Source organism: Lonchura striata, chromosome 4, assembly GCF_050655825.1.
Source record: "Lonchura striata isolate lonStrDom1 chromosome 4, ASM5065582v1, whole genome shotgun sequence".
NCBI classification, from domain to species: Eukaryota; Metazoa; Chordata; class Aves; order Passeriformes; family Estrildidae; genus Lonchura; species Lonchura striata.
In genome coordinates, this window is record NC_140706.1 from 69,061,709 (window position 1) to 69,083,056 (window position 21,348).

The 21,348-nt window shown below is 56.3% G+C and overlaps 2 protein-coding genes across 4 annotated transcripts in view; both read right to left on the reverse strand.

Annotated features, from left to right (window-relative positions):
- Positions 1-11,847: 11,847 nt before the first annotated feature.
- Positions 11,848-14,033, reverse strand: LOC146767708 (uncharacterized). Its single transcript, XM_085579558.1, has 4 exons — positions 13,991-14,033; positions 13,226-13,935; positions 12,563-13,163; positions 11,848-11,870 (listed from the first exon to the last, which is right to left on the reverse strand). Exons 1-4 carry the CDS (start codon positions 14,031-14,033, stop codon positions 11,848-11,850), a joined length of 1,377 nt encoding a protein of 458 aa, XP_085435684.1.
- Positions 14,034-15,403: 1,370 nt separating this feature from the next.
- Positions 15,404-21,348, reverse strand: part of LOC110484350 (uncharacterized) — a 182,360-nt gene continuing 176,415 nt past the window's right edge. For all 3 annotated transcript variants that reach the window (XR_014954942.1, XM_085578332.1, XM_085578333.1), the window contains one exon: positions 15,404-20,747. The gene's annotated coding sequence lies outside the window, so the exon portion shown is untranslated. The remainder of the gene's footprint in view (positions 20,748-21,348) is intronic.

A 21,348-nucleotide genomic window follows, 5' to 3' on the forward strand; every position in this document is an offset into this window, starting at 1 on the left:
GCCAGGGGCAGCAGCAGGGACATTTCCAGCTCAGCAGGGTGGCTGGGAAGGTGAGAAGGCCCCGTGCACAGAGATGGGCTAAGAAAGGGAGAGTAGCTCCTCCTTCCCAAAGAAATCCCGGTGGGCATCAAAGCTGGAAAGTTAGAAAGTATTTCCAGCAGTTACAGCCATGGACTTCTCAGAGGAAGGTGCAGTGGTTTGGGGTGTTTGGAAGACGTCTGGATGTAGCATTCTGGGGGATGAGCTGGTGGGATTTTCCTCTTTAAATGAAGATGTGGCACTGAGGAGTGGCACGAGGGAGGCGTTGCCGTGTCCCTGGGGTGGGTGCCAGCCGCTGTCTGTCCCGGAGCAGAGTGGGAAAGGCGATTCCTCAGGCCGGCGCCGAGGCAGCGCTGTGACCGGCAGCGCTCGGGGCTGGCTCCGGCCGGGAGGGGAAGCGGAGCGGGAATGTGCCCGGGAAAGGCACAGCGAGGGCAGCGTGTCACAGCTGCCTCCTCTTCTTTGCGAGTGCTTCCCTGGGAAAGGCAGAATGCAAGGCAGCCGGGCTGGTGCGTCTGTGGCGTTTGCAAGAGAGAATATTTTCGTCCTTGTGAATTATTCCTCTGCAGCTTGGCCATGCATACAGAAATGGCTGGATGTGGCTTGAGTGCGGCCAGAGATGCTGTCAGTCCCCTCTGGGTGGTGGGACCACAGCAGTTGAATGGGATACTGGCCAGAGAGGCTAGAAAAGGATCACACTTGGAAAGTCTGCAAGGAATTCTGCAGGTGTTGGTGGCATGGGGCAGGATGGGACAGAAATTCAGAAAAGGTTTTGAAGAGATGTGACAGTCAATGTTTATTCTGAAATAGCTGTTACTCGTTTTTTCATGTTTTCTGGAAGAGGATTTGAATCCAGGCTACATAAACTGTAAAATGAGGAGAAGAAATTGTGGATAAAAGTGGGAAATTGAGGCATTTGTGAGAAAGACAAAGACTATGGCATGTTTGAGTTTTTTGTTTGTTTTGTTTATGAGGAAGGGCTGATTAGCTTTTGGACAGAAACTGTGAAGCACAGCCAGGGTGTGCCTTATGCCCTGTGAGCTGAATACACAGAAAAATTAACAGCACCCTGCATCACCCTCAGGATTTGTCAGATATGGAACATTTTGGACACTGTGTTTGTGGTTTGAAGGCACAGAAGAAGCCAGGAAAGGTATTGAGAAAGCTGATCCTTGCTTACCCGCAGTCAGTGACCCAGAGATGGAAAACCCTGCTGGGATGTGTGCACATCCTTCATCAAGAAGTTATTGAAATGCAGCAAGATTTCTGAGGCTTGCAGTAACTTGTAGGAGTTGCCCAGATTTTTTCTTGTCCTTTGTATGTCATGATTCCAGTGTGTTTCATGTATGTGGTACTAAGTGTGGTGTAGTAATTGATTTCCCCCTCACCATTCCATGTAGGCATTCCAGGGGCAGGAACACGTATTTCATCAGGCAATTTGAATTTTGACGAGAATTTGAAAAGTGTACAGATAATCCAAAAGTCACTCCTTGTATTAAGCCTTGTGTTAAGCCTTCCTGTGTTTTAAAAACCTAGTGAAGCTGGAGGATTATGCTAAAGGTGGCATTACAGCAAGAGCTGTAGTAGGAACTGAAATCTTAACAACTGAAATATTTATAGCTAAATTCACATCTAATACATTTCCCTTTGTGGGGAGATGAGGGAAAGGATGTTTATGAAGCCAAAGATTTCTTGGGCCGTATTTTTCTGTAAGCCAACATAAAATCAAAACACTTGGTCTGGACTCACCGAACCCACTTCTCTGGGTGCAGATGCTTTGACAGGTGTGCTGGTGTGGGCTGGGAAGGAGCTCACTTTCCTCACAGCAGCTGGCACAGGGCTGTGGTTCAGATCTGTGCTGAACAGAGCTGATGATTCAGTGACTTTGTTACTCCTGAGCAGCGCACTCACCCTCACTTTCCCAATTCTTTCCCCCATCGCACTGAGGGGGATGAAGGAGGGGCTGTGTGAGGTTTTGTTGCTGGCTGGGGTTAAGCCATGATGTGTTTAAGGTCTGTCTCTTTCTGTACTTCCAAGAGATTTATTTGTGTCTTTGTTACAATGTTGTAATTTCTGAAGAGCTCTCTGGCCTTTCCTTGCCTGACCCCAAGTGCAACAGTGCCTTAATGCCCCATGCATCCCACACAGTGCTCCAACAAAGTCCCTTTTCCCTCTGCTCAAAGTCCCTCTTGAGCCTCCAGGCTCCTTCTGCAGAAGGAAGGAAGCTCCAGGGCCTCCTCCTTCCTTCCCAGCCTCTTGGTGGATCCAGTGGAGCCTTGAGCATGGGATAGAGAGCAAAGCTGAGCCATGGAGATCCTGGTGGAAATTCCATGTGCAGTTTGGAGGCACTCCTCAGCATGATGGTCAATGAACAATAATAATGCCAATTTCTGTAGCACAAACCCACAAGGAGCAAAGATGCCTAGTGTTTTCTTCAGGCTTATTTCTGATTCCTTTTGAGAACTGCTGGTGCCACTCTCTGGTACTGGCCAGGGACGGCACCACTCTGGCTCCATTCATTCATCTCCATCATCCTGGCCGTGGATCAAAGCTGCCTCTGCTGGCTGGAATTTGTCTGCAGCGTTCCTGAGGGATGTTTGCAGAGACTGAGCTGGGCCAGCAGGGTCACTGAGTGTGTCAAGCTGCATTTAGCAACAGGGAGAAGGACTTTTCTTTTAAAATAAATACTGAGGAGCTGGTCAGCACACAGAAGCAGACAGGCTGCTGGTGGGAGGGATCCTTTCTGTGCTGTCTGTGGTTTGGAAACCCCTCCCTCCACTCAGATCAGCAGCTTGACTCAGGTAATAAATGCCCCAGACAGAATTTGGTGTTGCCATCCAGCTGCCAGATAAATGTGTCATTTTTCAGTCCCATTCAGTTCTTTCCTTCCTGCTGGTATCAGCCTGGCAGCCGCTGCAGCGATTTCCCCTCCGTTGGCTCGGTGAGCTCCAGGCCCGGGAGGTCGGGCAGGGCTGCCTCAGGCACTGAACTCAGATCCCGTCACTTCTCCGGACAGGCCGGAGGCAGAGCAGGAGCTGTGGCTCCACACTGGAGCAGCACCTTCCGTCCTCTCCTCTGCTCCCCCGAGCCACAGCAGCGCCTGTCAGTGCTGGGGGCAGAGGGGCAGGGCTGCTGTTGGTGATGGGCAAGGAAATGCTGCTTTTCCCCTTCCAGGAGAGAGCATTTCCCAGACAGAAACAGGAATTCTGCCCTGCTCCCCAGGGGCTGTTGAAGGCTGGCCACGGGCTGTGGCTTGGGCCTATGGGAATATTCAGCACTTGGGCAGGATTGTTGTTCAGCAGGGCAGGGCTGGGCTCGGTGAGTGGGGGTGTTTGGAAAGGGCCCATTAAACACCCCCAGCACTCACTGGGCTGCCTCAGCCTGCACACATTCCACCTGCACCTGGAGGGGACACTCCAGGGAGTGCCTGCAGCAGCTCTGGCATCAACGGGGCTGGACTGGGCCACAGGGAGAAATCTGAATGGGATGGAGCATCAGTGAGTAGGGTTTGTTCCTCTTGGAGCACCAGGCTTTGCTTTTCTTCCCTTCAAATTCACTTTCCTTATTGGTCTCCCCATTTTCGGGTTTGTGTTGGACAGTGCCAGCCTGTCTGTGCAGCACCTGAACCTCATCCTCCTCTGGACTCCCACCCCAACATCTGCACTGCTCCCCAGCCCTCTGCCACCCCAACATTCGCACTGCTCCCCAGCTGTGCCACCCAACATCTGCACTGCTCCCCAGCCCTCTGCCACCCCAACATCTGCACTGCTCCCCAGCTGTGCCACCCAACATCTGCACTGCTCCCCAGCTCCCAGCCCACTCGGTGCCTGGCCCGGGGAGGGCAGCGGGTTCAGGATCCCCAGGGATCCCGAGGGAGCCCCTGTGGAATGGCTGCTCCCAGCAGTGCAGGGCCCAACATCCCAGCGTGCTCCCAGGGCCCGGCGGGGTGTTGTGCCTGGAGCAGCTGCCAGGCAGGGTTTGCTGGCTTTTCACAGCTCTCAGTTCTCCATCCCCCAGAGTGCCCTTGCTAGGAGGAAGCATTGATTGCTGCCAGCCAGCACACACACGTGGGAATGGGATTCATCCCAGCCCAGTCCTCAGAATAACTTCTGTGAGCTGTTATCCCTGCTAAAATGAGCCTTTTCACAGTTCTGTATTTCCACACAGTAAGATTACCAGAGGGGAAATAAACTTCCCTTGGATTGCAAAGACATTTTATGTTGTTGTAGGGGACTCTTTCTGAAGAAATAACAGGTATCTTTATGCTGCATTAATTTATATGTAAACCCAGCAGCGTGTTTATTTGCTGTCAATATAGGGTCAACAGAAACCAGCACAGGCAGCTGGAAATAAAGGTCCTCTCGTCCCATAACACAATATTGGTGTTAAAAATATCAATTAAAGGCCAGACTCCACCCCAGTAATCTAGTTAAGAGAATAAGGGCTTATTCAATAGTAAAATGCTACACTCAGAATGTTTCTTTGCATTAGGATTTTCCCAAGTATCTAATTTAGCTTTTGTTAATAGATTAATGAAAGGGCATTGCATTTTGGTAACCCTTTTTAAAATGTACCTATTTTCTCTGTTAAGTGGGTGAACAGGAGTGCAAACCCCTATGGAGGAGGGCTGCTGGAGAAATCCTGTAAAATTGATTATGTCCTAGAGAGTCATCATTTTGTCCTATTGCAGCATCTCTTATTCTTTCAATTCAGTTAAACCTGCAAACAAGTCAACCTTTAGAGCTTTAATATTTTTTAAGAGACATTCATGTCCAGAAGGTGTCTCAAGGTGTTTGTTCCGTCAGGCTGGGTTTGATAGCCCTATTAAAAATATATATGGCTCACTTGATGGGCAAATCTTCTTCAGATAGAGGGATTTTTCTTCAGCTAAAATCTGAAATATAAAATTGAGTATAATAAAGTGAAGAGGCAAGTAATGATGCAAGGGAGGAAAAGAAAAGAAAAATGGCTGTGAACATGTTCTACCGAAACTGTTTGGATTTATTAGGAAAAGTACAGCTAAATCCTCTGTTAGTAAGCCAATTAGAATCATTTATTATATTGGGGGAGTTTGTGCCAGATCTGAGGAAATAACTTGAAGAAGGAAACTTATTTGAGAACTGCGATCACGAGTGTTCTTTCTCTGCCCGAGTGATGAAGAGGTGAACAGACAGGGGTGCGATGGCTTTGGGGCTCGCGTGGTTCCACGAACAGAACTGCTGTGGCACGGAGGAGAGGAGCCGGAGCTCTCGGGGTTTGATTTGTGCCTGGCACGGCCGGGCCGAGCGGCTTCGCTGTGGGCAGCCCCGGCGGCACCGGACCGGGGCAGCGGCAAACCCGGCGTGGGAGAGGGAGCCCGGCAGGGCAGGGGGAGCCCAGGGGCTGTGCCAGCCGTGCCCGCGGGCAGGGCAGGATCCCGGAGCCCAGGGGCTGTGCCAGCCGTGCCCGCGGGCAGGGCAGGATCCCAGAGCCCAGGGGCTGTGCCAGCCGTGCCTGCGGGCAGGGCAGGGCAGGAAAGAGAATAATCTGTGTTCTGATTTATTTTTGAAAAAGCTGCAATTAGCAAAGATGAAAAAAGCACGGGCTTAGGACCCTGCTGCTGCAGTGATTCCTGGGACGGATCCAGGTAGATGGAAATGGGCAGGTTGCTCTTCCAGCTGTTGGTGCCAGGCTTGGAGCAGACCGGGGTGGAAGTGGTGCTGTGACTGTGGCAGTCTGAGCAGGCAGAGGTGACCTGTCTCTGAGTGAGTGCCTCAGTGCTGCAGTGGTGATCTCCATCTCACCTCTGTGACACACTGAGGATGCAGGGATGGGCCTTTCCTGCTCAGAAAACTCCATCCTGCATCTTCTGTGCCTGGCCCAGAGTCAGAGCAGAGCCTGCAGGCAGAGAAATGGGGGTGGTCCTGCAGGTTTGGGATACAGTGTTCCCCAAGAGCCAGAATCAGTACCAGAAGTTGAAACTCTTTGTCAGGAGCTCAGGCCTTCCCAAGAGCTATGGATTTGGGTGTGGGTGAAAATCAGTCCCTGTGGTTTTGTGTTCCATTACAGGACTTCACAGCTGGCCCTGGGCTGAGGGCTGACCCTCTCCAGGACTGGAGCTCCTATTTTATTCCTGGGTAGAGGATTGTCTTGGGGGCATGGTTGGGTTGGATGAGGAGGTGTGTGATTGGTGTCTGTGGGACACCTATACAATTTTCAGATTTGACATTGAATTTCTCTGTGATTCTGAGCCAGTGCTGTATGAGCTTTATCAATAAAATGCTTGATCATCCAAAATAGGAAACAGTAAATGATCATTCAGCAAATTTGGAAAATGAGTGCAATTAGTCAGATAGACACAGCCAGGACTTTCGTAATTTCATTTGATCATGATGGGTGATGATATGAAATTAAACCTCACCACTGGTATTCCAGTCTCTCATAGATTCTTTTCTAGAAATACTCTGTAAGGGAGTTTTCAAATCTATGCCCTTCCCAAGCACCACGTAACGGGGTAGTGGTGAGTGCTGCTTCCTGTATGAAAGGAGAGGCTCAGTCTTTTAGTTCCAGGAGAAACAGATTCTGTCCACAGGAACCTGAGGGTGTGTGGAACTCGGTGGTAGCTGAGCAAGCAGAGCTCTTCCGTGCCAGTTCCTGTAACTCACCCTACAAACTCCCCAAGGCACACAGCAATCCTCAATGCCAAGGCTGGAATCTTCCAGGGCTGAGGTGCCAGCGCTGCACAAGGTCAGGTCCCTGTGCCAGGGGACAGAGCTTTGTCTGCACCACTCATTGTTTTATTGTCACCTCTCCTCGCAAGCACAGTCAAGTTCAAAGATATTTGAGTGAAGCAGGGATTTCTTGGTGTTTGCCACTGCTGTTTCTAGAGAACGGGGTCTTCTGGGGGGCATGAGGAGTGAACTCTCTCTCTGGTCTTGGAAACGCTGCGTCACTTCTGTTTTGAGTTTCTGATTCATTTTGACAGCACCTGACACATTCCTGCCTTAAAGGTCAGAGCTGCTCCTTGCCAGCGACATCTGACAAAGGAGAATGTGTGATGGGTTAATCTGCTCTTTATCAACTGAGCCTGAGAGGGAGCTCTTGGAAAGTGGCTGGGGAGATTCACATGAGCACTTCTGAGCCTGTCAAAAGCTCAGCCTGAGCCTCTGCTGAGACAGACTGAAAGTGATCGATGTCACCGCTGAGAAATATTGGGGGATCAAGGCAGATGCCAAGTTTTCCCAGTCACTTAGGATTGCTCTGTCAGTGAACCTGACTGCATAACTAAGTCTGCACAGGTGCCCTCCAGACAGAACAAGATTTGCAGGACCTCGCTGTCAAAAGAGCTCCAAAAGAGGTACTTTGTGTTGTTCTAATCTGTGTTTCTGGAGCTGAAAAATAGACAAAGGAATTTTAAAATTATTGGAAAAAACCCTGAACCAACTCAGTTTATTCCATGTATGTCCACAGTGGCACTGCAGATTTAGCTGGAGAGCTTGGCACAATAAAACTAACGTGGATACAAAGACTGAGAACAGGGTTGATTGGGATAAGGAACAGGAAGAATAAATGGCCCACAACTCTTGATGAGGAGCATCTCCAGGAAGAATGGTTCCCTGTTTCCCTCAGTTCAAGGACTTGGGTCAGCAGCTGAAGTTATCATGTGACAGTTTGAAAAACGAGAGATCCTTAACCCCCTGAACGCACCACGGAGTGTTGCTGATGCAGGAAGCTCTCAGGAATTCAAAGAACAAATCAATCAGGCGTTCATGGGCAGGGGAGAAAAAGAAGTAAATACTTGCTAAACAGCATTTTCTGCTGTGGCCCAGTAAATTCCCAATAAAAAGGGAACTGTAGTCTGGGAGAGACCAGGCCAGTCCTCAGAGTCAGGTGATTTTAGCTTTGCTTTGATTCCACCACAAAAGATCAAGACTTATCAAGACTAACATGTAGGCTGATTCAAGAGCAGTGAAAAGTGGGAATAAGACACTTTTAGCCCCATTAATGGCTCTTCCCTTGTGTGTTGAGAGAGCTTCAGCAGTAATACCTGCTTTGGTGACATTTTACAGCAATGTATATTTTCTACAGGGGAAGACTTGAAAAAAAATCAGCTCCGTGTTTAGATCATGTTGAGAGCTGCTCATGCACTTCATAGCTCCAGCTCCCCAAAAGCTGTGCTATTTATTGCAGAAAGAACAAGATGCAATTTGTTTTGCCATTATCTGTGTGATAACAGTGCGTGCCATGCAAATGTCATGAGCAGAGATGGCAGCAGGCTTTGGTCTGAGGAGCAGAACAGGTTGGATTTAGGGCATCCCAATGAGATTAGAGTGAGGCAAAATCTGAGGTAATAGGAGCAGAGGAGCATGTGGATCCATCCAGGGATTTCTGTAGTGGAAAGCTAAATCTGCAAAGATCGGGCATCGGGTTTAATTTATGACTGTCATTTTTTTTGCTTTTGGAACCTAGTCAGTGGCATGGCACTGGCCGGAGTTTTAAAAAGAGAATGGCATCAGGTGTTATTAATCTTACCACATGTAATTGCATAAAAGAAGGAAAGGAAAGCAGCGCTGTTTGTCTTGGCTTTGAAGCCTGCAGACATTGTGGCTGTTTTGCAAAATGCACTTTGGTATCAGCTGATGTGGGATAGTCTATAAATGAATATGAAAGCTTCTGGCCATCCCTTAATCCCGCTCAAGGAACACAGAGCAAATTCTCCGCTCAGGACCGGCCCTGTCGGCTGCCAGTGCCAGGCTGCAGCCGGGCACTCCCATCCGTCTCCTCCTCCTGGCAAGGAGAGCAGGACCCGTCCCCGAGTCCCGGAGCGGGAAGGGAGTCCGGGCTCGGGCCCGTCCCTCTGCTCCTGCTCCGTGCCGGGGGCTCGCTGCTGCTGCCGAGCCCCGACCGCCGCGGCTCCGGTTCCTCGGCAAAGCCCCGCTGGCCCCGAGAGAGGCGGGGCAGCTGCCGCGGCACGGGAGCTCGTCCTCGGGAGCTGCTCCTTCCCGGCAGCGGCAGCCGGGAGCTGCCTCGCCCCGAGCTCAGCCCTGCGGAGGAACGCCCGGCTCGTCACCGGCGGCTGCCGCCGCGGCCCGGGCACCCGGCAGCGCTTTGGTCCCGCGGGGCCGGGCGGATCCGGGGCCGGGAGCGGCACCGCTCAGTGAGCGGGAGGCGGCACAACCAGCCCGGCTGGGGATAGCCGGACATCACACCGGGGACAGCAAGGTATCGCAGATAGGCTGCGGTTTATGGCTTCGTTTCAGGGGAGGCTTCCTGCCTTCTTCTCCTCCGTGTTTTTTTGCTAGTCTGAAGCAGTTCTCACAACAGAATGAAATGTGTGAGAGGTCATTCCCTGTCACCATCTGTGGGGATGTCCACAGTCAATTCCACGATCCTACGAAGTGAGACTAATAAATGGGGCACTTTTCTGGTCTCGGAATCTTGAGTCTTAAGTCCTGTGGGGTTTTTTTGGTGGTGGTGAGTGTGAGGAGGCCTAGGGCTGTGAACCCGGGGCTTCAGCGCTGCGCTGCGGGAGCGCGGAAGGAAGCTCGCCCAGGCCTCCAGCGCAGAGCCCGGCGCTGCATTCTGGGGCCCGGGGACCGAGCCCAAGCCCCGTGTGCGATTGCCCGGAGCACGGAGCGCTGGCCCGGCGCTGGCCGGGCCCGGCTCCCGGGGGCGGCTCCGGGGCTGAGAGCGGCGCTCAGGCGCTCCCTCGTGGGGCTCCGCGGCGGAGCCGCAGCTGCGGCCGAGGCTCGTCCCGGAGCCGGGACACTCGCGGGGCCTCTCCCCGGTGCCGATGGGGCGGGTGACGAGCCGGGAGCGGCGCTGCGGGGCTCGTGGGGCCGGCGCTGGGGGCCGGGACCCGGCCCCGCCGCGGGCTCCGGTGCTGGAGGCGCCGGGGCCGTTCCGGGGCGGGCAGGGAGGTGCCGGGGCCGGGGGCGGTGCGGGAGCCGCGGGGTCTGCTCCGGGCCGGGCGGGTCCCGGCCGGGGCTCGGGGACCCCGGTGCGGGCACCGCGGGCCCGGGCACGGCGCGGGGGCGGCCCCGGCCGGGCCTTTCCAGCCCGTTCGGCGACCCCGGGCCCGACGGAGCGGGACGGGAACGCGGGGCCGGGGTCGCCGGCTCCCGCTCCCGGCCCGCTTCTACCGCCCGCGGCGCCGGGACACGGATGGTGACACCGGGACACGGAGTGTGACACCGGGACAGGGAGGGTGACACCGGGACACGGAGTGTGACACCGAGACACGGATGGTGACACCGGGACGGGGAGGGTGACAGCGAGACACGGAGTGTGACACCGGGACGGGGAGGGTGACACCGGGACGGGGAGGGTGACACCGAGACACGGAGGGTGACACCGGGACAGGGAGGGTGACACCGGGACACGGAGGGTGACACGGGGGCGGGGCACGACAGAGCCCCGGGCCGAGGGTCCTGAGTGGCGGCCCCGGGTGGGGCGGGGCGGGCCGGGCAGGTGCGGCGGGGCGGGCTCAGGTGCGCGGGGCGGGGCGGGCTCAGGTGCGCGGGGCGGGGCGGGCTCAGGTGCGGGCCGGGCTCAGGTGCGCGGGCCGGGCTCAGGTGCGGGCCGGGCTCAGGTGCGCGGGCCGGGCTCAGGTGCGCGGGGCCCCAGGGCGGCTGCGCGGGGCGGGCCCGAGGTGATTTAAACGCCGGGAGCGGCGCCCGGCGCCATTCGCTCCCTCAGTGCGCGGTGGGGCGGCAGCGGCCGGGCCGGGCTCCCCGGCGGGCCCGGGTGAGGCGCGGGAGCCTCGGCTTTTCCCCCTGCTTCTCTCTTCCCCTTGTTTTCTCCCTTCCTCTCTCCGCCTTACCTCTCTCCCCTCCCTGCCGCCCGCAAAGCCCCCATTGCTCTCCCCCCTTGCTCTCCTCTTCCTCCCCCGCACACCTGGTCTTCCCCTGTCCCTCCCCTCCCTGCACACCTCGATCCTCCGCCCAATCTCTCCTCCTTCCTCCTCCTTACCCCACTCTCTTTCTCCTTCTGAACACTCCTTTCCCTCCTCTCCCTGTCCATCCTACGTACCCCGAGCCCATCCCAGCCCTCCTTCCTCTCCTCTCCCCCCGGGCACCCAGCCCGGCCGCCCCCATTCCCCCTCTGCCTTTCCTACCTGCACCTCCCTCCTCCGCTTTCCGGCAAACGCCGACCCCGCTTCTGTTCATCCTTCTCATCCTCCTTCCTCCTTCTCTGCCTCTCCTGACTCAGTCTCCTGACCTCTGCCTCCCTCTGCCTTCTCTATTTCCCCCATTCCAATCTCTGTGTCCCCTCCTGACCTCTCCTCTCGTCTCCCTCTCCCCTCTCCATACTCCCATTCCGTCTCTATCCCTGTGTCCCCTCTTGACCTCTCCTCGCTGCCCTCTGCCTCCCTCTGCCTTCTCTATTCCCCCATTCCAATGTGTGTCCCCTCCTGATCTCTCCTCTCGTCTCCCTCTCCATTCTCCCATTCCGTCTCTGTCCCTGTGTCCCCTCCTGACCTCTCCTCTTGTCTCCCTGTCCCCTCTCCATTCTCCCATTCCGTCTCTGTCCCTGTGTCCCCTCCTGACCTCTCCTCTCGCTGCCCTCTGCCTCCCTGCACTCTCTCTGTCCCTCTGTCCCCTGTTCCCCTCCGCGTGTCCCGCAGCCGCGGGGTTCGGGGCGCCGCACAATAAAGCCCCGAGGGCCGGAGCCGGCGCCCCTGGCTGGGTTGCAAAGGGTCGGGATCCGCTCTGGGTCCCCCCTGCAGATGCCAACAGTGCCCCACAGTGCCGGGTCCGGCTGTCCCTGCATCACACTGGGGTCAGGGCGGGCCCGCAGGAGGGTCCTGGGCTGGGCTGGGGTGGGCCCTCATTGGGAGGGGTCCGGGGGGGCTGGGGGAGGGAGGGCGGGGGGCTGGGGGGCCCCCTCCGGAGGAGGGGGTCCGGGGGAGGGGGTTGGGGCGGGCCCCCTCCGGAGGAGGGGGTCCGGGGTGGGAGGGGCTGGGGGGGTCAGCCCCCTTAGCCCCTCCCAGCCCGGACCCTCCCCTCCGGACGGGGTCTGGCCCGGCCCCTCCTCGGGACCCCCTCCTCCGGACAGGGGCCCTGGGGGGGGGTAGGGGGGGAGTGGGTGGGGGGGGGTGGGGTGGGTGGGTGGGGGGGGTGGGGGGAGGGTGGGGGGGGGTGGGTGGGGGTGGGGTGGGTGGGGGGGGGGGGGGTCCGGAAGGGGGAGATGCTGCTGCTGGACACAAATGTGCAATCGCCGTTCAGAGTGACGTGACCCCCTCTGCTACCCCCCCCCACCCGCCCCCCCCCCCCCCGCCCCCCCCGCCCCCCCCCCCCACCCGCCCCCCCGCCCGCCCCCCCCCCCGCCCCCCCCTCCCCCCAGGGCCCCTGTCCGGAGGAGGGGGTCCCGAGGAGGGGCCGGGCCAGACCCCGTCCGGAGGGGAGGGTCCGGGCTGGGAGGGGCTAAGGGGGGCTGACCCCCCCCAGCCCCTCCCACCCCGGACCCCCTCCTCCGGAGGGGGCCCGCCCCAACCCCCTCCCCCGGACCCCCTCCTCCGGAGGGGGCCCCTCCTCCCTCCCACCCCCAGCCCCCCGCCCTCCCACCCCCCAACCCCCCCGGACCCCTCCCAATGAGGGCCCACCCCAGCCCAGCCCAGGACCCTCCTGCGGGCCCGCCCTGACCCCAGTGTGATGCAGGGACAGCCGGACCCGGCACTGTGGGGCACTGTTGGCATCTGCAGGGGGGACCCAGAGCGGATCCCGACCCTTTGCAACCCAGCCAGGGGCGCCGGCTCCGGCCCTCGGGGCTTTATTGTGCGGCGCCCCGAACCCCGCGGCTGCGGGACACGCGGAGGGGAACAGGGGACAGAGGGACAGAGAGAGTGCAGGGAGGCAGAGGGCAGCGAGAGGAGAGGTCAGGAGGGGACACAGGGACAGAGACGGAATGGGAGAATGGAGAGGGGACAGGGAGACAAGAGGAGAGGTCAGGAGGGGACACAGGGACAGAGACGGAATGGGAGAATGGAGAGGGGAGAGGGAGACGAGAGGAGAGGTCGGGAGGGGACACAGGGATAGAGACGGAATGGGAGAATGGAGAGGGAGACGAGAGGAGAGGTCAGGAGGGGACACAGGGACAGAGACGGAATGGGAGAATGGAGAGGGGACAGGGAGACAAGAGGAGAGGTCAGGAGGGGACACAGGGATAGAGACGGAATGGGAGAATGGAGAGGGAGACGAGAGGAGAGATCAGGAGGGGACACACATTGGAATGGGGGAATAGAGAAGGCAGAGGGAGGCAGAGGGCAGCGAGAGGAGAGGTCAGGAGGGGACAGAGACGGAACGGGGGAACAGAGAGGGCAGTAGTTCAGGAGGGGAGAGGGAGCGCGGTAAGGAGGAGGAAGAAGGAGCGGTAGAGTGGAGGGTCGGGGTGTGCAGGGAGAGGACGGAAAGGAGTAGTGGAAGGGAGGAAAGGAGAGATTCAGGAGGGGAGACAGAGCCGGGTAAGGCGTAGGAGGGGAGGAAGAAGGGGCAGAGTGGGGGGTCAGGGTGTGTAGGGGGGCAAGGACAGGACGGAAGGGGTGTTCAGGAGCGGAGAGGGAGCGGCGTGAGGGCTGGGAGGGGGAGAAAAGAGGGACAAGAGGGGGAGACCTCACCCGGGCCCCCCGGGGAGCCCGGCCCGGCCGCTGCCGCCCCACCGCGCACTGAGGGAGCGAATGGCGCCGGGCGCCGCTCCCGGCGTTTAAATCACCTCGGGCCCGCCCCGCGCAGCCGCCCTGGGGCCCCGCGCACCTGAGCCCGCCCCGCCCCGCGCACCTGAGCCCGCCCCGCGCACCTGAGCCCGCCCCGCACCTGAGCCCTCCTCGCACCTGAGCCCGCCCCGCGCACCTGAGCCCTCCTCGCACCTGAGCCCTCCTCGCACCTGAGCCCGCCCCGCGCACCTGAGCCCGCCCCGCACCTGAGCCCGGCCCGCGCACCTGAGCCCGGCCCGCACCCCTGAGCCCGGCCCGCACCTGAGCCCGGCCCGCGCACCTGCCCGGCCCCGCCCCGCCCCATCGCCAGCACCTGAGCCGGCCCCGCCCTTGTCCGATTCGCGCCCCGCCCTTGTCCCACCCTTGTGCCACCCTTGTCCCGCCCTTGCCCCTCCCTTGTCCCACCCTTGCCCCTCCCTTGTGCCACCCTTGTCCCGCCCTTGCCCCTCCCTTGTCCCGCCCTTGCCCCTCCCTTGTCCCACCCTTGTGCCATCCCGCCCCGCCCTTGTCCCGTCGCTGTCCCGTCCCGGCCGCGCTGTCCCGGCGCCGTCTCCCGGCCGCTTTGCGCTGCGCGACCCCGGCCCGCGGGGGCCGCTCTCGGCGGGAGCGCTCCGAGCCCGAGGCGCTGTGGCGGGGCCGGGCCGGGAGCCGGAGATTCGCGCCCGGCTCCTGCCGGTGTCGGCCGCGCTCCCGGGCGGTGCCGCCTCTCCCCGGCGGGCGGGCGCGGGTCCGAGACCGGAGGACAGAGAACAGGTCGGGGTTGGATCGGCACCGGCACCGCGGCGTGCAGGAGGAGCTGCTTCGGGCGGGCGCTGGAGCCGAGTCCGGCGCTGCCGCTCCCGCTCCGGCCGCGGGGAGCCGGAGCCGGGGCAGCCCCCGGGCCCCGTGCTGAGCCCCACCGCGGGGCCGGGCTCTGCCTGTGGCCCCAGACGCGGGGTCCGGGCTCGGCTCTGAGCCCCGAACCCGTCCCGGGCCGAGCCCCAAGAGGCGGCACCGCGGCTCCGCCGCCGGCCCCGGAGGCAGCTCCGAGTCGCTGCTTCTGAGCTCCCCCGGGCGAGCCCCGCACTGCCGGGCTGTGCCCAAGGCAGCCCCGGGGCCGAGCGGCTGCGACTGACGCTGGGCCGGATGAGCCCTGTGCACACCGAGGCGGGATCGGGGCTGGACTGGAGCCCTCCAAACGCGGCCCTCTGCCTCTCTTGGTGACGCCCGAGAACCGATCCAGGGAGTCTGGTTCCGAGCTCCCAAAATACAGCCCAGCGTCTGTGTGAGCCCGAAGCAGCAGGGCTCGGTCTCAGTTCCGAGCCCCCAAAGGCAGCGCTGGGTCTCTCTGTGAGCCCCAGAGCTGACCCGGGGTGGCTGAGCCCAGCCGGCAGCTCCGCGCCAGCAGCAGGGCCGGGCGGGGCATCAGAGCCGATTTCCTGGCTCCTGAGGCAGAGGGTACCAAGGAGGAGGATCTGAAAACCAATCAGAACTTGCTGTTATGTCAGCTTCAGTCGCGACTTCTCATTTCTTCCAGTTGCAATTTGGTTATTCCATCGGAAGTGGCTTAGGAACGGCTTTTCTCTGTGCTGCGCGGCTCTGGGGCTGTCCTCGGCACAGGGAAACCCGTGCTGCTGCTTCCTGGGGAATCTGGGCTTGGCCCATTCCATAAAACACCACCATCAAACTCAGGAGTGGCACGCAACCTTTATTCCATAAAACATGATGCCAGAGAGCCCCAAGCCCCAAACTTAGGAAGGAGCAGAGCCCGCAGACCAGTCAGCTCCCCTGCCCCAGCCCCAGACAGAGTGGCCCCAACTGTGCAGCCACCCCAGCTGCTGCTGGTCAGGAGAGGAAAAAATGGGTAAGAAAGAAAAACTAAAATAAGACAGGAAAGCAGTGAGAGTGAGAGAAGGCACACTGCTGAACTCCTCAGAGCCAATTAGGTGCCTCAATAATTAGCAATTCTAACAGACCTGCCCCCCTGGAAGGGGCAGCCCCCAGCCTAGGCCCTGCTGCGGTTCTCTTCCGGCTGTTTTCCAAGGAATATGCATACTCCAGGATGAAAGGATGCACACTCCAAGGATGACAGCAGGACTCCTGAGGGAGATGGATCACCCTGGTGCTCCAGGTCTGGGTGCACAGCACCCAAGTTGGCACTCACTGAAAAGATTCAGCTTTCCACTTGTCAAGCACTCGGTAATTGTTCTGCAGACATCTGTGGCTCTCTCTCCTCAAACATATTCCCAATACCTGCTGTGTTTTGGGGCTTCTTTAACTGTGTTCAACCGAGTTACCAACACACCGGCCCACCTGTCCTCCTGCCCCTTATTTTCCTTTGAAATAATCTCAAGCATGTGATTTTTCCATCTCAGTATCACGGTGAGATCAGGATCTGCCTTGGCTGTTTTATTTAATCTGTTGGGAATGACCTTCCTCCTCCATCCAATTACACGGGATCTGCTTTCTCAGCAGGGCCATTTATGATCATTGTCTCGGATTTTCTGTACTGCTTTCCATTTTCCATCTCAGAAATTTTCATGCTTGCACTCAGTAAAAAGTGACAAGAAGCGCTGGGATGTTAGCACCACTCTGGGAGATGCCCGATTCCAGAAATGTTACCCTGTGAGCTGCAGGCCACCGTGGGGGACACTTATGGGGGAGGAGGGGACAGTGACCACCGTGTGGCATCTTCAGTTCTTCACATCAGCACGTGGGAGGAGGCTTTGCACCAGCCAAGAACCCAGCGAGGCTCAGGGCAGGGCCGGTTGCTCCGGCCCCTGCGGCTGACAGGAGGCTGTGCCTGGGGTTAGGATTGCTCTGTGCCCAAGGAACGAGCCTGGATGGTTCCAGGATGAAGGAAGCCCTGGCACTGCTCTCCACTGCTCTGCAGCGGGACCACACAGGGCAAAACCAAACTTCAGTCCAAGGAAAAAGGACTAAAGAGGGGCAGAGTCACCTTTTCTGCCCCAGGGCAGCATTTGCCACAAACTGAACCAGAAAGGGTTTTCATAATTCTGGGAGCTGTTGGCTGCAGGGTGTGTGACAGCTCTGGTTTCTGTGTTCCACGAATAGGAGGCAAACCAGAGAATTCCTTTCTTTAGGGTTCTTTGGGAACACCCTGACCCATGAGTACAACCTGCAGAGATAAATCCAAAAGTAAGTCTGAGGCTCACCTGCTTTTTCAAGGATCAATGACAAATGCACAAGTATCATTTGTTTCCTGCTCTGCTGTCATAAGCTTTCTTTTATTATTTTAATGTCCTGTGCCAGAAAAATTGAGTCTGTCCAGAAAATAAACGCAGTGCAGCACAAGAAAACCTCCAAAAGTGGGAAGTTAAACAGAATGTGGTATATTGGTGGTTCAGTTCTACAGAACTGACATGAACAGGAGCAGCAGTTTGCTCGAGTGCTCCTTGTGCAACATCAGCTTTTCCTAGGGAGGCAAGAGGGGCTGGCAGTGCAGGTGTTTCAGGTGTAAACCTGGGCACATTCCCTGTTAAGCACCACTAAGCTCAGCTCTTTTATTTTTGCCAGGTAGGTGCAGTCAGTGTTTGTTTTGTGTCTGAAGCAGCTCCTCACAGGTACTAGGAAATGCCTCTTCTTACCTAAAGCCAAAATGTTCTCACCTGGCCTCTGGAGTTTCGACCCAGCACGGAAATGTGATGAAATCCAAGTGTAAGCAGTGTCCAAGCCCCATGCAGGAAATGTCTGTGCCAGCTTTAGGATTGCACAGGGAAAGGGAGAGGGTATTTGCATCTCAGGTGGAGGAGATCCTCAGGTGGCTCTTTGATTGCTGCTGTCATCCAGCAGAGAGAACTGATCTGAGCAGGTTTAATGCTGGCAGCACCTCTGACCAGCCACTTGGACACATTAAACTGTCCTCCCTTAGGGCCATCTGGCCCTTGCCAACCTTCCAGTAGCCATGAAGATAAACTGCAATGCAAATTGTGCTAAAAATTCAAAGGGCGAGAGTAAAACTCCTGTCTGCAGAATTCTTGATTTGTGCTTGTGGCCATCTGCTGTTGCTGTCCCTGGCAGCAGTGACCTTCCTCTGCTGCCTCTGTCGGGTTTCATTCCCTCACCTCTTTGGTTGCCACACTGGCATTTAAATGCTGCCTTCTGGCTATAAACTCCTTTTCCTTTTTTTCTCTGTATTTCTCCCTGTATGGAGGTGTGCTGGAACAGAAATTTCCATCCCAGCAGCGTATCTGCCCCTGGAGACATGACACAGTCCCACTCCCCCATCTCAGTGTGGGCAGCACCCTCAGCTCCATGGAGCTGTGGAGAGCGAGCCTTGGTCCCTTAGGGAGCATGGAGTGATCAGCCCCAGTGACAGGAAAGCACAGACAAATGCCACGCTCAGCCCTGAGCAGGAGGAGTCAGAGCCAGTGGTCTAGAACCTGCCATAATTATCTCTATAATTGTGCTGTAATTATGGTGTGACAGTGCAGGGCTGCAGTGCAGAGAGTGCAGCCCTTCCACCGAGGCTGGGGATGTTACTTAGGGGGTTTTGTGTCAGCCTCGTGTCTGAGCAGCTACAATAACTAAAAGGAAAATTTCACAGAAATGTTTTCAGAGAGATTGCTCCAAAAACTGGTGCAGCTTCTAGGGGGACAAAAGATTGAAAAAGATTTCTGCTGAATTCCTCTCAGAAAGCACAGACCCACTCGTTCAGCTATGGAAGGATTGGATATTATGTTCCACGGAAAGAGACAAAAGCAGAAAGGTAAAAAGGTCTCTCTCCCATCCTTCCCCAAACACACTCCAAGGAAAAGGTTTCAGAGGATGAAATAACAAAGAACTGGTTCCTACTCTGCAGTTCAGCCCTACATTTGTCAGTGCTGAGTGAGATGAGTGCTGCTGCTGTGCAGTCCCCATCAGAGGAGACTCCCCTCGAGAGCTGCCACACATCAGGTGGCACCGGCCACAGCAGCTGCAGAGGCAAGGTCCAGCACAGCTGCTCTGGAAGAGGAGGCTCCTCTGAGCACAGGAGACAGGAGCTGCAGTACCAGTGCTGCCGTGGGTGCCTCTGCCCCTGTGGGTGCACTGATGGCCTCAGGCTGCAGAGCTGTGCACCTCTCATTTGTCATGGTGACATGGCAGGCACTGCCTCAAATGCTGCAGGGTGCTCATCAGTGTGTGGTACTGCACCTACATCCCTGCAATAACAGCACTGCGTATACATTCTATTTTATAGGGGGTAACTGTGTCCTAAAGTCATACAAACATGTAAAAATTACACTGTTCACAAAAAAAAAAAAAAAAAAAAAAAAAGAAGCACTGCCATTACTGTCAATAATACAGAACATGAGGGTATGCACCTCACCTGGAAACATCTAAAGGTCAGAGCATTTCCATCCTGGAAGTGCTTCCCAGATGGACCCTCTGAGGATTTATAGAAGCATGCAGGAGCAAAATACAGGCTAAACATATTTGGGGTGGAAGGACAAAAGAAGGAACTAAGACAATTATTCAAGTTGAGCCTCATCTAGGGTCAGTTCTACGTCTCAGACAGATCTGGTGAGGCCCCATTTCTGCTGCAATCCTCTTTCTGCACGGCCTGACGTGGTGCTCTGGGGCTGGCTGCAAACTCTGCCCCTTCTGGGCTTTGCCTGAAACACTGCACAGCGTGCCAGGCAGCAGGAACTCATCCCGAGACTTCTGAGTCATTCCTGGTCTGCTGGAAGCCAACACTGCACTGACACCCACCTCCTACCTGCTCTGCACTCCCAGCTTTTCAGTCTCTCCTCTGAGGGACACAGACCAGAGCAATGCTCTGGTTTTTCTGCCTTGTGTTCTTTGATGATTTGTGAAAACATCTCTCAGGGCAGTTGATAACTTCTGGCTTTGTATTGCAGGCAGTTTTTCTCCTGGTATTGGCTCCTTCAAAGCCTGAAAGATGAACTTTTTCCCCTCGCTTGCCAACTTAATGGAGGTCGCCTTCCTGCTACTCAATTAGATTGCATTTCTGCCATGCTGGATAGACAGGAATAAAAAGGAAAGAAAGCATAAAGAGACCCCAAAACTGCCACTATTTCCCATTTTTGGCACTTCACGTTGCACAGAAATCAATTCCCATAACTCCCATTGTGGGAACACCTAAAATCTGAGGTTCATCTAAGCTCCACTGAATGAGAATTAGAAACAGGGAGTGTAATTTTAATGCAATTTTAGGACTGAGACATAGGCTGAACTTAAATGAATCTCATTGTTTTGAAGCTCCCTGATGCATAAGCCTTGACTTTTCATGTGACACAAAAAGTTGTCATTGATCTTTACTTCTTTATTTTGCCCTTCAGCCAGTTAGGTATTATGAGCTCCAAATTCCAGAACTGCAGCTTTTTGCTTTAATTTCAGGGCACAAAATGATGCTGCAGCCTCTGACTGATCAGTAGAGGTTACTACACTAAATGAATTACACAAGTGCACGGGCAGAGTGAGAGAAAGGCGAATCAAAGCATTTCATCTACAACTTTTCCCCTTTTACAAATCATCTTGGAGGAATGCAAATCACCCTGCACTGCAGCTCACTTGTCTCTCAGTTTCTGCCCCATTAGGCAGCGTTGTGTCCCTTGAAGTCTCTTCCAGTTTCTTACACTTTTTTCTCTTTCTTTCCTTCCCCCTCTGTCTGTTAGAACTCCGCTCTTCTTGCTCCATCATTCTCCCTGACAGACTCCTGCCTGCAGCTTTGGCAGAACACTGCTCTTTGTTGTAGTTCCTGTGATGATCTGTTTTGGTGCCCAGAGTGGCAGCTTGTTTCTGAAAAGACAGATCTGATCAAAGTGAAGATCTCTGCTCGCTGAATTCCTCATGTAAATGACTCAAACTCTTCTGTGGAGGGATTGGGCCTCTCCTTCTTTCCTTCCCTGTGCACGAAGGAATGTGGGTGCCTGACTCTCAGAGATGGGGAGACAGGGACAGGTTTGTGTCAGAGCAAAGAAAAGGAAGGTGGGAGAAGGAGGAGACTCCTCCTGTCCGACCGTGGCTGGACCCCGCAGAGCGCGCTCGTATCAAAACATTTCCCTCTCCGATGAGTCTGAAAATATACAACACAGAAAAGTGGCTGTGATTTACCTCTAAGTGTGGCAAAATATTTTAAATAAAGGGCAAAAGCCTGTCTGCTCTTTTTATTGCATAGAAAAAAGCAGCGTGAACAGATAAAATGCTCAGGCACCAGATGAGAGCAGACAGAGCCAATAAAATGAGAAATAAAGAAGGTGTTTTATTGTGCTCTGTGGATGGGTGGATGGTGTCTGAAATCTCTCTCCCCACCTCCCTGTGCACGGGCTGGATGCCAAATAGCCCTTCCTGTAATTGCTGCCTCGTGCTTGCTGAGCAGTTTGAGACAGAGCAACAGGGTAATGGCCTCTGTAAAACCCCCCAGGGGCCTCTGTAAAACCCCCCAGGGGCCGTGTGAAGCCCAGGACTGAGGTCTCCAGCAGGGCTTTAACCACTGCAGGAAGAATCCAGCACATTGGGCTGATCCCAGGACGTGCAGCACACATCCATAAAACCAGCCAGTGCCAGCCTCTTCCGAGTGCAGGCAGATGAGTGGTCCAGGAAAAGGTCCCAGGGATTGTGCAGAGTAAGAATGTTCTGGGCCCATCAGATGGTTTAGGCTCAGCCCCTGTATGACA